Source organism: Limulus polyphemus, unplaced genomic scaffold (assembly GCF_000517525.1).
Source record: "Limulus polyphemus unplaced genomic scaffold, Limulus_polyphemus-2.1.2 Scaffold954, whole genome shotgun sequence".
In the NCBI taxonomy this organism is placed as follows: domain Eukaryota; kingdom Metazoa; phylum Arthropoda; class Merostomata; order Xiphosura; family Limulidae; genus Limulus; species Limulus polyphemus.
Window position 1 is genome coordinate 261,810 of NW_013666564.1, and position 17,066 is coordinate 278,875.

General features: G+C 34.3%; 1 protein-coding gene across 2 annotated transcripts in view; it reads right to left on the reverse strand.

Moving 5' to 3' along the window:
- Positions 1-17,066, reverse strand: part of LOC106461422 — a 124,861-nt gene that overhangs the window by 15,193 nt on the left and 92,602 nt on the right. For both annotated transcript variants that reach the window (XM_022388381.1, XM_022388382.1), the window contains exons 6-8: positions 16,276-16,376; positions 10,755-10,886; positions 6,632-6,723 (exon numbers count right to left, since the gene is read on the reverse strand). In XM_022388381.1, the coding sequence (XP_022244089.1) occupies positions 6,632-6,723; positions 10,755-10,886; positions 16,276-16,376 (325 nt within the window). The remainder of the gene's footprint in view (positions 1-6,631; positions 6,724-10,754; positions 10,887-16,275; positions 16,377-17,066) is intronic.

Here is a 17,066-nt window from a genome sequence, read left to right on the forward strand (position 1 = left end):
CGAAAAAACGATGAAATTGTAACAAAAAATATTGAGATAAGGGACGAAGCGTCACTCGAAATAAAATTATTTATAAAATTTTCTGACATTTCTATTTATTTTCTGCAAACTATTTATGGGAGAGAAAACTTAACTTTAAGTTACAAACGACGTATGGGGTATTCTTCTAGGAATATATTGTCTTCTAATAATAGGATTTAGTTTATGTTTTCAGGTACATAGGCAGAGGGGTGCAATTTATATTGCTCTACATTTAAGACAACGAGACTTGAGTATTGATCCACTGATTTTATCCACTGAACAAGTAAGTTAACTGCTATATCTACACGCATTTCAGTCATACTGCGGAAATCTGATTTTATAAAAATTTAACTTTAACGAAATATAAGAAATAATAATAAGTGATGTGAAAATAATTTGCAAATCATTAGAGGAACTTAGCTTCGGAGACTTGTACGTTACAATTACGCAGTATTTTCTGTATAATAAACCTAGTCGGCAGTACATCGATAAATACTGCATACGAATAGTTTTACTATCCGGTTTATTAGCGACTACAATGACAAGCAGCTTTTTGGGAACAAGACGTGGATAACTTCCCCACAAGGTATGTTTGTTGTTATGCGTAAAACTACACAACGGGCTATTTGTCCTCTTTCTATCTCGGATATCGGAGCCCTATTTTTTCTTTTTTTTTTAGCATTATAAGCCCTCAGATTTACCACCGAGCCATCGGGAGTGGGACCCAACAGGGTATTACAAGGAATATTAAAAGCTAATTTGAGTTTTCGCCTCCTGGAAAATTGCAATCGTTTAAGCCTTCAAAAAATCATGCCCGTGCCTGTTTTAAATTATTACTTTAAACACTTTTAGGTAAATATATCCATTGAGAAAATAATATAACATGATCGAGAATCAACCTACAAACCTTCTACTTATGTTGTTGAAATGCAATTAATTAAATAACTTTTAATTGTATTTCAACTCTTCTGCCCCCCAGTGGCACAGCGGTATGTCTGCGGGCGTATACCGCTAGAAACTGGGTTTCGATACCCGTGGTGGGCAGAGCACAGACAGCCCTTTGTGTAGCTTTGTGCTTAACTACAAACCAAACAATTTCATCACTTCTCATTTACAAGCGATGAATTTTAATCGAATTTATAAATAATATTTTTTTTCATGCAACCATTTTGTCTGAATTATTTTAGGACCCTATTAAGCCCACTTGAAGTTAGTTTTATGTTTTGTAATTCTGTTTGTGCTTCCTTATCATCTTTGTAGCTTGTTAAGTTTCAAGTTATTGTTGTTGTTTTTAGCGCAAAGATATATAATGAGATATCTATGCTTTGTCTATCACGGGGAATCGAACCCTAGATTTTATCTTTGTAGGCCCGTAAACTAAGTTACTAGATACTAAGTTTCAAATGGAAATTGTAGTACGGAATGAGAGTTATGGGCATTCGGTATCTGTATTTTCCAAGAGCTTAGGGATAATTTCGTTGTATTGTTAGGATCGCGGGGGAAGCGCAAGATTGAAAATTTAGAGGAGTGTTGGAGATATTTGTCACTTTGTTGTTAGCCTCTTGCGATGGAGATAATCGACGTCTCGATTGTAAGTTATTCATTGAAAGGTATTTGTAAACACAAACCTCTACACGAATAAGATAGAGAAGCGGGAAAAAATTATCCTTTCCTACTATCCGGCATTCGATAAGATCCTTCTTACAATCAGACATTCATTAACACTGACCGTGGTCGACAGAAGACAGAATACGACCACCGTTTTCTGATCATAACCACTATCTAAACGAAAATTCAATGAAACAACTCACTGCAATAATAGTATCTAGAAATGACAATCAGGTGAAGTGAGTTTTATCGGCAGAAAATGTTTTCAAATTGCGCATCAAAATGTCTACAAAAACGTGATAATTTACGTGATTTACATATTTCAGTAAAATAACTACTAAGTGTTAAAGTTTGGTGGTCGCGATACTGTTGTGTGCTATTGTTTTATAATGTTATAGAAATACCTTTTTGTAATTTTATACACGGTATCAAACTGTCTCTCCAGTACTAAACTACATGGGAAAGTGTCTCTCCAGTACTAAACTACATGGGAAGATGTCTCTCCAGTACTCAACTACATGGGAAGGTGAATTGTCACTTCATTCTTGTTGAGAAATTATTTTTTTAAAAATCAGATGATTTTTGAATATGCAAAACTTTAGCGAGTCATAAAAATGATATAATAATTATAGACCTAATTTCAATAAAGGCCAGAAATATTATTTTGAATAGAATTGTATGAATACTAATGTGCTTTTATTTTTCTTCTTGGATTTGTTTGTTTGTTTGTTTGTAATTAAGCACAAAGCTACACAACGGGCCATCTGTGCTCTGCCCACCACGGGTATCGAAACCCAGATTCTAACGTTGTAAGTCCGCAGACATACCGCTGTGCCACTGTGGGGCTTTAATCTTGGAGTTGCTGCTAAAATCTTGTTACAAGTGCTCAAATGATTATCAAGATTTATACCAAATGTAAATACTGTAAACAAGTAAAGAAAACAACTTTTCAAAAAAGGAAGTAAATGTAGGGATGGCTAATATCAGTTCTTCGAAAACAATGCAAACAAGATAGTAGGGATGGAATTTGTATCATCCCTACATAATAAAATAGGCAAACAGTGTAGTAGAATGTAGTAACATATATATTGTTATATGTTAATTCTTGTCTGTGCTATTATGTAGGGATTATGCAAATGCCATCCCGACTATCTTGTTTGCATTGTTTTTGGAGAATTTATATTAACCATCCCTACATTTACTTCCTTTTTTGAAAAGTCTTTTTTCTTTACTTGTTTGCTTGTTGTTGTTTTGTAATGCAGTGTTTCAATATATATATAGGAAGGTTGTATTTATAACCAAGTTCTAAGTACAATGAGGTTACACTGTAATATTTATTGTTTATATATATTTAACTGGTATTTCCTGTTTCACCTTGAACTTAAGCTTTTTAACAAAACACCAAATTTCTGTGAAAAAGCTAACTTCAAGGGATAATGATAACATCGTTTACGCTTGAATTGTGTTATTTTATCAATTACTACTAGTTAATAATACTTATAAAAGTGGATACTCCGTTTGAAACTATGTCACCTCAGCGAAATTGGTTGACACAATTGTTTTGGTTTTTTAGTTATCGTGTAATAAAAAAAAAGCAGAAGAAAGAAGAACAAGAAATTCAAACATTTTTCTATGATATTTACAGACATTCCCAAAACTTATGACTTAATCATTACATAGATATTCTTGTAAAAGGAAACACTGTATAGTATTGTAAAGTCCTAATGACCCGTTGAGGAGATGTTTGAAATACCATTTTGATGAACAATCCAAGCCATTTCTCTTTTCTCATCTAATTATACAAAATGGAATAAATCGTCGTAATTCAGAACTCACTAAGTGACGTTATTGTTGAAGTTATAGTTCATTAATTCAGAACTCACTAAGTGACGTTATTGTTGAAGTTACAGTTCATTAATTTACCTTAATTCATGTATGAAAGGAACTGTGTATGTTTGCACACAGGTCCTGTAAGATTTCATAAACTTGAAACTGCTTGAAACTACAAACAGCTACTTATTATTCTGAAGTCACAATGTGTTGATTTTTTGATCAGGTTAGTTTGGCAATTTCCTTTTAATAATTTTAAGTGGCTTTAATCTGAGATTTGTCATAACTGACTATGTTGGTTGCATCGCTTGAAATCTAAATTAAGTGATAGTTGAATCAACAGCATATTACAGTGCCCGGTTTACCTCAATGCTGTAAAGTCGACATTAGGGGGATCATGTGGAAGTAAAGGAGTGCTTTTTGCATCTTACGCAAAGCATATGGCGAAAAATCCAAGAGCCATGCCTTTCAAACCTGTATAAAAACGATTCTGTATTCAAGCGATTCTGCACGAATATCAATGGGTTAGCTTTTCTCCCGGACGGTGACGCTTGTTCGTGAAGGACTAGACTTGCTAAAATACTTCAACAGTATATGTGTTTCTGTCATCTTTAGACGAAAGGGAAGAGACGCTGCCATTGTAAGAATTCAATGGAGGATCATTCCGCTACGGTTTATACCAAGAATATGGGCCCCCCAGTGGCACAGCGGTATATCTTCGGACTTACAACGCTAGAAACCGGGTTTCGATACCCGTGTTGGGCAGAGCACAAATAGCTCTTTGTGTAGCTTTGTGTTTAACTTTAAACAAACAAAGAATATATAATGTACACTAGGTTATGCTGAAGAAAACACTTTGACCTGTACGAGAAGTAGAACACAAAGTTTTTTCACCTTATTTGCAGAAACACCCAACATTATACGAGTTATTTAAAGCTTCCAGATGTAGGAGGGAGATGTGACGGCAATTTTTCTCCAAAATGACGTAAGACAAGTTCCAAGGAGAAGAAATACACCTTAAATGTGCCATGATATGTAGATTTGTTTATAGAACGTGTGTGTGTGGATTTCTTAACTGAAATCAGTAGTTTTTAACAGGTGTAGCTCACAATATCCGATTTTGTCGGATGGATTGAACAGTTTTTATTTGTTTTATCTCTTACCTTTTCCAGTTAAAGAATAATTTAAAATGATCTTTGACCACTGAGTATGGCCGTGTCTGAATTCTTAAATAATTATGTGATACACGCATTTATAAACATAATGGTCGCAACATAGCAATATTTTTGAAAATCAAGTCAGTAAATAATTAGTTTGTACTGGTACAAATATTTATAAGGATTCGCACACGAACTGAAGCTGTACATTTAAAACTTGTCCAGTAAATCTTTGGGCACTGCAGGATTCTCTAGGTAAATCCTATATTCGTTTGCTGGTTCAACGAAGGATTTTGATACAAGTTTTATGGCAAGAAACAGAAACATGTTGACTATCATCAAATGATAAACGTGCATTTTCATCTGCCCGAAACATGTAATGTCAAATTATTTATGTTTATTGACATGCGTAATCCCTGTATTAAAATCCTTCATTGTACCAAAAACGATGCATGCTAATTTAATTTTATACTTCCCATATATTTAAACTCTATGCTAGCTAGATTGCTAAACTAGGATGAGGATGTCAGTCAAGTAAGTTTCATTACTATAGGTTTCAGTGATACAATTTTGCGCCAGGAAATTTATATTTTGCAGAACTTGATTGTAGTTTTAGTTTCACGATGACAAATTTTGCTCCAAGAGTTTTTTTAAACACTTTTGAAACATACTTAATTTAATCAGTGGTAAAAATATATAAAACTTACTAAATCACGCGAATAACGTGAACGGAAACAGCTTAAACTTATCAAAGTTTGGAAGCACCAGATTCTCTCCTCTTACTCGAATCACTGCATTCGTGATTTTTAATTGGATATGTGAACTTAACTAACAAAATATTTTTCCAACATTGAAGAACATGATTACCGGGACTTATTTTACCTCTAAAGCGGACCTTTTTAACCTAAGATACTGTGTCTATTTAACACTGGTTGTAATTAGGAAATTTTCTTTCTCAACCTCATGTATAGCAACAAGTATTGTTAGTTTTAAAACATTAGTGTGAAAAAAAGATGCTGCGTCAGTTTTATTTCATTAAAACGCTCCATTTATTTCAAGTTTTACAGTTCAAGAACGTCGTGTCACATAACACCGATCTCTCTTAAATTTGAAAAAAAAAATATCCTGCACATCAATATTGGCCAAAAGTCTGAAATATTGTTAACGACATGTTTTTTTCAGACATCTGTTTATGATTTCTTTGAATGTCGGGATTTCATGGATTTCATGAAGATTGTGGGTGGAGATTGTTTATACTCGGAAGGTGATCCAATGGTCTGGTAAAATTTTCAAGTATTTCAAGCTCGATTTTAAAAGACAAACTTAGATATTTTCAAGCATTTATGCAAATCGTGATAAACGTATAGAGCACAAAGCGATATTAGGAAATTCTTAACCAGATCTTACATTCTGAAATTTCTGACACTTACAAAAACCTAATCTTGAAAGACTAATCAACTCAGCGGGAGAATCCTCACTACCTAATAATTTGGGTATATATAAATACCTAAACCCAACGCGTACACGCGATGTTGAGGCACATAAAACGCTCTCACCGTTCACAAAAAATCATTACCATTAATCATACACGCTGACCGTTAGTTAGGTTTGTTTGTTTGTAATTAAGCACAAAGCTGCACAATGGGCTATCTGTGCTCTGCCCACCACGGGTATCGAAACCCGGTTTCTAGCGTTGTAAGTCCGCAGACATACCGCTATGGAACGTTAGTTAGAACAAAATACAATTCACTTTGTACTTAGTCATTAATACGTTTAATTTAATTCATACTTGGCTTAAGTTTTGCTTCACTTTGTTTAAACAAAAGTATTTGGGTATAGTTAACAGCACACACAATATATATATAAGAAAACTTTAATGGCACTTAAGTGATGGTAAATAAAGTATTATATTCTTTAAAAAATATCTAACACAAAACTGGGTAATATATCATGATTAGTGGAGTAAAAGCTATTGATTAGTGGAGTATCAAAGTAAAAGTTATTCGTTTCCTCACCAGACATCTCTCTCTAAGTGATCCAACAATCTTGACTCTCTCAAGCATGAAATAGCCATCCTCCAGTGGTGGGTTTCCAGAACAGAGAAATTCTATTGTAATACGAAATGTTTACTGTACCATATTAAATTTAAATATACACACGTGTGTTATATGTATATATATATATATATATAACACACGTGTGTTATATGTATATATATTTAACATATTTTCCATTTTATCTAGAACAGAATAAAACCATATACCATAATAACAGTTCATATTTCTACTTGTATAATACATACAATGGTTAGGATCTGAATTCCCAATAATAACAACGCATTTCCCAATAATAACAACACATTTTTATTCAGTATGGGAAGTAATTTAAAGTTTCAACTCTGCTCTCAAGATAAACGAAACTTAGCGCTAATTTCTCGTACATATATGTAATTAAATCAGTAATATGATGAAGACAAATAGCACTAACATAAGCGTAAGTATTATCCTGTATCAGAATGATTTTACTAAACGTGAAAACATACACGCATATATATACAGAGGTTGGGCACATTACAGTAAAACGATTTTAGGGTTTCACCATGTCATTACAGTCCATATTGCCACGACCGGTCATGCTATATGTAATGATCATGCTTCTTGACAATAGCCCCGCATCGTAGTTTCGATTGCGAAAACTTCGTCGCAAGGCTGTCATGTTTAAAACAACACGCCACTCTTCCCTCCGTGCTTTCCATAATCCATCTAGTTTACGAAAACGACGGTTCTCAGGGCCTGTTTCAACAGCATGAGCGCACATAAATCCATAGACTGGCATGTCTTTACGAAATAGCATAAATATTTGTTTCTTTCTCTAGCTTGAAAGAATATATCGAAGAAGCAGCTTGTGTGTACGCGAATTATATTGCTTTTCTAGACGGAAATCCTTCTTGATTATGTTTTCTACTGTTGCCTGGGCCTCGTGGACGGATTTTGCCACGGATCTCTGTGTTTGTAGAGTCTCAACTGTTACAAGAGGCCGCACTTTGCTTTTTTAGTTGAGATACGACTCTTTCTGAATGGTCCTGATGTCACAAACCTATCCATATTTTTTCGTTTTCCAATGCCATTACGAAACTCTACATCCCTCGATATGAGTGTAGGAATATTTTGCGTCGGAAAGGGCTGTTACATCTCTTCCCAAAAGTGATAAATATTCCGCAACATCTCACTAAATACTGTCAAAATGAAAAACTGCAATGATAACTGTAAGATTACAGATAGATTAAAGGAGTTAATTGCACTTTAACACTGTTCAATGTCACTAGATGACTCTGTGAGTAACATAAATGGTATACTTTAACCTTAATCTTATACGCTGCTATCAAGCATCTTATACTGATAAGTATACAATAAGTTAATACGATACTGGTAAGTAACTTGACGACTAAGTAAGAAGGAATGTTGACATTGATAATCACAAATTTATGTTATGGCAATAGATAGCGATATGAGTAACACCAAAGTTTGTTCGTTCGTTTGTTTTTGAATTTCGCGCAAAGCTACTCGAGGGCTAGCCATCCCTAATTGGTATACCAGAGAGAAAGGAGCTAGTCAAAATCATCCACCATGCCAGGTTCCAGGTAACACAAAGTAATGAATCCTTACTCTAAGAATATAGCACTAGGTGGCTTGGTTTAATTCCAATTCATAAAATGCTACTAGGTGGCTTGATGAGTTCATGAAAGTTAGACTTATGTAGAATTGTTAGGTAGATTAACGAGTAAAATAAAACGAAAATTATTTAACCAAACTTAGCATTTTATGACTCGATGAATAATATTGGATATTATGTTAACCTCATTCCTTCAGGTAACTTAATGCGTAAAATTAAGAGCCGTTCGTCAAACCTAACTTTATGGATTATGGCTAGGTGTGCAACATAAAGACGATTATTCTAACCATTAATTTACAAAACGTCGTTTCTTGGTTCATCTATAATAACCCATACCTATACCTCAAATTAGTCAAGGGTCACTTGTTGTCATATTCTAACCATTAATTTACAAAACGTCGTTTCTTGGTTCATCTATAATAACCCATACCTATACCTCAAACTAGTCAAGGGTCACTTGTTGTCATATTCTAACCATTAATTTACAAAACGTCGTTTCTTGGTTCATCTATAATAACCCATACCTATACCTCAAATTAGTCAAGGGTCACCTGTTGTCATATTTTAACCATTAATTTATGAAACGTTGTTTATTGATGCATTTATAATAACCAATACCTCAAATTAGTCAAGAGTCACTCAATCTGTTAATATGTTTTAACAGATATTAAAAACATTACTGAAAATATATAACCTAATATTCCAAGTTGAAACACATTCATTAAGTACAAAGATAAATAAGAGAGAATCTGTAGTGTGCCAAATGCAGGGATTGAGCGCTGAATTTGAGAGTCTTAAGCATTCGCGCTTACCACTAAGCTACCGGGGGACTTGTTTTACTTGACAATTTTCACTCCACTAAAAGCATTGCTTGCTTTCTTTTGATAACTATTCAAATTTCTTGTGTAATTTTTCTTTCTTCAAACGAAATACACAAGACAGTGCCTACAATCTTCTTGACTTCAAATAACCCTGATGGACAGTGTTGTTCAGCCAAGTGTTATTGCTTCTTTTCTGAGAGATTAGTGTTGATTCTGATGAACTCTTCTGTTCAGCCAAGTGTTATAGCTTCTGTTCAGAGAGATTAGTGTTAATTCTGATCAACCCTGCTGCTCAGCCACGTGTTATAGCTTCTGTTCAGAAAGATTAATGTTAATTCTGATCAACTCTGCTGTTCAGTCAAGTATTATAGCTTCTGTTCAGAGAGATTAATGTTAATTCTGATCAACTCTGCTGTTCAGTCAAGTATTATAGCTTCTGTTCAAAGAGATTAGTGTTGCATCTAATAAACTATGCTGTTCAGCGAGGCTAGATACGTAAGTAATTCGAGGTACTCAGAGGTCAGTGGCCTTGATTTATTGACCAGTTACAGTTCAATTTTCATCTCCGAAGTACAGTATTTAAAAGGTTATACAAACACGAACCTCATATTATACTCTTTGATATAGATGTGTCCATGTCATGTCTGTGGGCTTGCGGATCTAGTGAGTTAATCAGTTTATATTAGACTTTTCGCGCAAAACTACATAAAGACTATCTGCTCAACCGTTACTAATTATGAGCTGGTAGACAAGAGGGGAAGTATTTGGTTAATAGCATTCACTAGAAGCTCTTGGGCTATTCTTGTTTGACCGAATAGTCAGATTTGAAGGTCACTTTATATGTTAACTTAACCGTAACCCAAAAGTGCGGAGCGCGTTTTTTCAACAAGGGGACGCGAAGCTTGAACCTTCTGATTCACAGTTCGAACATGTTAGCCCTTAGGCTACGCTGAACTGTATGTATTTAGTAAAAATAAGCATCTATTTTGTTTATAAAATGAAGGTATAATTCTGACAACATAGAGTTAGTAGTTGTATATTCATAATTCTGTAAATACTTTTATTGTTAAATACCCCAGTATGTGCAATGAAATATATTTTCAGGTTTGTTTTTAATGCTTTCTTACATATGTCTGAGCATAAATGTTCAGTTTTAAATAAGAACAACTTAAGTGGAAAAATGTTGGGGAATAGTATTCTAGACTAAGTAAAGCTAACTGGGATGTTATATATGGCAGTATATTGATATCTTTCAGAACTCTATTTGCTAATTATGATTCAGGTTTAACATTCGGAGAAAAGTGAAAAGTTGGCGCCTATATCGTTAGATAGTACGAAAAATAACATTGACGTATAAGTTCACCGTAACATTACACATCGACACGAGGTGGCTCAGTAGTAACAAAGAAAGTGTGTACAAAGGGGAGTTCAGTAACTAATGCCTCAAGTGTATATTTACTAATCCTAGTGTTATTTAATACAGCCAGGTGATTAGCTGAATATAGGATAAAAGTACATATGTATATATTATTTTATCTTATATATTGATATTTGGTGGCGCTGTGATGGAATGTTAACATTACGTAAGAAACTGTTGCTAGATAACTCCCTAAATAACATGAAAAGACTACATGTGAATCCTAACCTCATACAACACAGCTAGATGGTTGGAAGTAGCGATTAAGAAAGGTTGAGTAAAACCTGGATGATCAAGGTCATGACAAACTGCGGCAATGAGAGAGGCCATAATTTCCACGGGAGTCACATGCCTTGAAATCTGTAATAAATGATAAGATTTGAAAGCATTAACATATAAAGTCATTATGTACTTCTTTAAGTATAAAAGAAACTTATTGGATTGATGCATTTATTACGTGTATCTTCAACTTCAATACTGAAATAAATTAAATGTTTTATCCTGTATAAGCTTAAACTGAGAGTTTGTCTTTCGTCTTTTATTATGAATGAAAACAAAAACTTATTAATTTAGAAGGAGACGGGTTTGTTTGGAGTTAACCACAAAGCTACACAAAAGGCTAGCTAGGCTCTGCCCACCACGGATATCGAAACCCGGTTTCTAGCGTTGTAAGTCCGCATAGATAACGCTGTGCCACTGGGGTAGGGGGAGGGAAGGTTCGGATTAAGAAATCAGTTTAAAGAATATCAAAACCTACATTCTGAACTGAATATGGATAGTTAAGATATCTGAAGTTTTTTAAACTCAATGTAAAGAAGACTGAGATTTTCTACAGCAGTGAAATCGTAAGTAGTTAGCACCAAAGGATCTTGTGAACTGTCATTTAAAGTAAACATTCCGCGGAACTGTTTGTAGGGCCTATTTTGATTCAAACAATGTAAAAACTACACAACACATTCTTAACCGATTGATGCACATCTATCTCAATATATTTACATGGAAGCCTAACCAATCATTAGGTTATGAAAATAACTACGTTAACGTTTTGTTTTTGAAATTCTTGTGGTAAGTGCTACAAACTAAGATATTTTCGGCTTTCAAACTCACAATTAAAGTCCAACACACTAGCTGATGCAGCTAAAGTCCAACACACTAGCTGATGCAGCTAAAGTCCAACACATTAACTAATGCAGTTAAAGTCCAACATACTAGCTGATGCAGCGAAAGTCTAACACACTAGCTGATGCAGGTAAAGTCTAACACACTAGCTGATGCAGGTAAAGTCTAACACACTAGCTGATGCAGGTAAAGTCCAACATACTAGCTGATGCAGTTAAAGTCCAACATACTAGCTGATGCAGCTAAAGTCTAACGTACTAACTTGTGTAGTCAAAGTTCAAAATACTAATTGATGTAGTTAATGTTCAACACACTTACTGATGCAGTTAAAATCCAACATGCTAACTTGTGTAGTCAAAGTTTAAACTACTAGCTGATGTAGCTGAAGTCCAACACACTAACTGATGCAGCTAAAGTCCAACACACTATTTGATGTATCTAGAGTCCAACACACTAACTGATACAGCTAAAGTCCAACAAAATATTTGATGTATCTAAAGTCCAACACACTAACTGATGCAGCTAAAGTCCAACTCACTATTTGATGTATCTAAAGTCCAACACACTAACTGATTTAGCTAAAGTCCAACATACTTCAACATTAAGAGGTATCCAATTTTTCAGTGTTATTTTGTGGAGTATGGAGCATCCCAGTGCTCAAAATTCTCTTCACTATATTTTGTCGATTTTCCTAATTATTGGTACTTAGTTATGTTGTAATCTATATTTGCCTCACCAGTCTTATCTATTCTTTACACACATCTTTCTTATATGTATAATAGGAATATACTTTTACAAGAGTATATTCATGTTATATACTGGCCAGCACTGTTATTTGGCGCAGAGACTTGGTCAGTGAAAGAGTGTTACCTGAAAAGATTGGAAGAGGCAAAATCGAGGTGGTTGAGATGCATTAAAGGTGTGACTTGGAGAGATCACAAGCCAAGTGTAGAAACTAGGCAGGAGGTGAACGTTTGTAGCTTCAGAGAGAAGGTGCAGGAATTGAGATTGAGTTGGTTTAGGTACATGTAAAGAATGGGAGAGGATAGTTTGGTGAAATGGGCAGCAGAGGAAAAGATGAAAGTATTGTATTGGAGAACAGTAGTCATGTAGACCTCGGTGTAGTGATTGTTTGTTTGTTTGTAATTAAGCACAAAGCTACACAATGGGCTATCTGTGCTCTGCCCACCACTGGTATCGAAACCCGGTTTTTAGCGTTGTAAGTCCGCAGACATATCGCTGTGCCACTGGGGGGCCATTGTGATGAACGCTCCATCTAAATGGAGAAAGATCACGAGACGTTCCGACCCACGTGAAGGTATTAAGGGGTAGGGTTTGTAGTGAATTTCGCCCAAAGTTATACGAGGGTTATCTGCGTTAGCAGTCCCTAATTTAGCGGTGAGTGACTGGAAGGAAGGCAGATAGTCAATACCACCCACCGACAACTCTCGGAATACTCTTTTACTAGCGAATAGTTGGATTGACCTCACATTATAACGCCCTCACGACTAAAAGGGCGAGCATGTTCGATGAAGGGGATTCGAACCCGCGACCCTCATATTGTGAGTCGAACGCCCTAATCACCAGGACATGCCAAGCTGGGAATAAGAGGAGGAGAAGAAAAAAGATTCATGTTATATATATATATATATGGTGAGGCAAAAGTGACTACGCAGTCTCATGCTGAAACAAACAACTAAATTAGTTCCAATAATATCAACTGTACAGTAAGTAACTTTTTCTTCATTCTGTATATGATCTATTCAGACGTTTTTCGTTTTATATTAGAAACGATATAAAATCTGAACATGCTTGGTCACAGTAATAAACGTTATAACAGTAAATTTTCTTAGTTATAATTATGTTACATACGTTGTCTGGAAGACATGCCAATTTTGTTTCATAATTATAAAAAATTATAGTTTTCCATATCCTCAAAGTTTACACTAATAGGGATTCATATTTCGGATTCTCAAATCACAATGGAATAAGACAAAGTGGTTATCTTTTGTTACCTTAGCCTGAACTAATACTAAGCACAATAAAAATGTTACCCCAGGATACTTTCATCTGTAATTCCGTCTGACGTGAACAATTTAAATTTATCATTCCATATTTTCATGTTCTATATAGCTACATATCTGTAGCTTAAAGATTTTTCATCTTATAATTATACTAATTTACAGTGATTTTTCTTTGTTTTTTTTTGTTAAGCACAAAGCTACACAATGGGCTATCTGTGCTCTGCCCACTACAGGTATCGAAACCCGATTTTTTGCATTATAAGACTTCAGACTTACCATTGAGGAGAAAAACGTCGTGTAATTTGTGTCATATAACTTTATAGGTTTCGGTAACAATAGTAGTAGATGATAAAGATAATATCAGCAAGAAAACACATTAAAAAGTTATTAGTTAAGATACATTTGAAACTACATGAGATAACAAAATTTCTTTCAAAGACATTTTGTAGTTTGCAGACCGTTTGTTTGTGTCCATCGTGGGGGATTGAACCCCTAGATTTTACCATTGTAAATCCATAACGTGAGCGATCTTGTAAGTTCTCGTCAAGGTTGTAATGAAATAATGAATAAGTTATAGAATATATATATATACAAGAAACGTAAACGTATTATAATTAACGAAACAATTTGAAGTTATACAGAAAAGCCTTGATTACTGATCATAATGTATAATTAAGGGTGATACAAATCGAAAATTTTCTTTTTTGACTAAATCCACTTTTGATCGTGTTCTTAAAACTACGAATTAAAGAACTTTATAAATACCAAAATAATACTTTTTCAGTTATTTTGCAACCTAGAATCTAAATTAATTATTCTACATGTTGTGTGTATCTTAAAACTAAATTAATTAGATTTTCCAGAATATGATTTTACAAACTTAAAATAACGATCTTGCATCCTTTCCTCTGTTTTCTTCGTTATTTTTATGTTTGATTTTTACTTGTAAAAAGAGTCGTTGTTAATATCTTTAGCAACATTTTCATCAGTTTATCGCTTTGAACTCTTTAATATGTCATTACGTGTACATGTTCCAGTTCAATGGAACGAATATCATTTAAATAGATGACAGTAGCGTGTGTGCTACGTTTCCTTGTTGTGGCCTTTGTTTTGTTTTTTAGTGTATTACTTTAAGAGTCTATGTGGCATTAAATCTTTGTACATACATACTTACTGTAAGAGATCGATTAGCATTGCTAGAGTGCTATTTTTGTTTTCAATTCGACGTTGATTGCATAAAATGTATTACAAGCTCGTTTTGCAAAAAGAAGTTAAACAATATTCCCTGTATTATGTAATTACCTTCCTAAGATTACAATTAGAAAATATTCTTAAATTTCATTGGATCAAAATAGGTCCCTCTTTTAATATTTCTTAAGCACACCTCAGCTCAAAACTGATTGAGTTTAGCCACACCCAACAGCAAAAGAAAAAACAAAATACTCTTCGTCAGTATTAGAACTTCAGACGTAAGCAGAATTTAAATAATGAATGGAATATAGTATTGGATTAATTGCAGTTAATTTAGCCATTCTTTTTGTGAGTAAAGTATAATTTTTCCTCAATAGTATGCTCCCAGTGGCACAGCGGTATGTCTGTGGAGTTACAACGCTAGAATCCGGGTTTCGATACCCGTGGTGGGCAGAGCACAGATAGCCCATTGTGTAGATTTGTACTTAATTACAAACAAACAAACAATCCTCAATAGTATAGGAATTGTGACTGAAAATATCGTGGTAAAATAGATGTATTGTTCTAACAAACAAAACCAGAGATTTAAACATGTTTCTTATTAACATTTTCAAAAAAAATTTCTGCATGGGAGAAATACATGAACACAGCATAGGTTCATTAAGATTTGTAACTGGAATAATCGTATAGTGTTCCGGTTTATATAGTGCTGCCATCTGTTGAATATATAAACAAAGTATTTTTATGGCTTTTGATAACAGTGATGTTATTTTTAGTGGCGAAGAATACTTTAACGTTTCTTTAATGAAAGTTTTATTTGCACTTCAGTGAAGTTAGTTTCTTGTATAATAATGATCGCTATACGTTTATTATGAAACATTTTTGTGACTTTACGGAATTACAAAAAATAAACAAATGCGACAAATGATTCCTAAACATGGCGTTGGAATTGATTAAATTTTCTTTATATAATGCTTGAATTGTTTGTAAAATGATTCTACTTTGAAAAAGATATGTGCTAGAATGGGGTTCGATGCCCACTGATAAACTTTACGTGCTATAAATTTCATGACATGTTTCACGATTTTTTTCTTGTCCCCTTGTTCTACTCGTCGAATTTAAGGAACACATTTTCTGAATTGATTGTCTGAGGTCGTGTGTTTCCTAATCCGGACATGATTGAATTTAAATTCATTTTCAGGGAATAGTTTTAGATTTCATTAAAGAGCGTCATTAGATGCTACCTTGTCAGCATGCTAGCCGTTATACCGTTTGGTTCTAGCAAGAAGCCTTTAAACCTTTTAATCACATCTATCAGCGTCACCCTGCTCAAGCATGTCGTTTTGTTATTAGTGCATACATACCACAAAGGAAACTAGCTAAGCTAAGCAGAATTTTAAAGTACAAAGTACTACAGTTTCCTCCTGGAGAAAACAATGCAAGGCTTGAGTAACGTCAGCAGCATGAACAGCGTTATGATATGGGTTGTTGCTATGGTAACCACTCTCCACTAGAGCTGCAGAAGACCAAGAGGAAAAATTTGAGTAGCTAACAATAACCAAAAAGCTACTTACATTCTTTATTTCTGTATAAACGTCACATAAACAATTATTTTTGCTCTTACATTAATGCTTTTACACAACGTAACTTTTACCACTAGCAGTTATGTTTATTCTAACTACTGAAGTTAAAAATTTGAATCTATATAACTAATACATTTGAACCGCCCAGAGAATATAAGATTTTATCGATAAGAAACGATTCGAATCGACAGTAGAAATAACCTTTTATAGAATTTCTTGACTTTTCTTGAATATCAAATATGCAGGTCAGAACAGTTCAATAACAATGTAAACTATTGTTAAATTGTTTACGTTGAAAATCAACTATAGTTCGATTTTGGATTTCTTTTTGCATAAAACAAAGTAGAATATCCCGATTCATATTTAATGCACAGTCCCAGACATTGTTTGCCAAACAATGTGTGAACCGAGACGCTCATTGTAACAACACATGCCCTACTACACCCTCCAAAACAACATTTGTTGTGTGATGTTTTTTTAAACGATGTGTGGCCCACCTCTCACATAATCCAAAACAACATTTGCGGTGTGATTTTTTTCCCAAACATGCGTGGCTCATCTCCCACATTCTCCAAAACAACATTTGTTGTGTGATTTTTCTCAAACGATGCGTGGCTCATCTC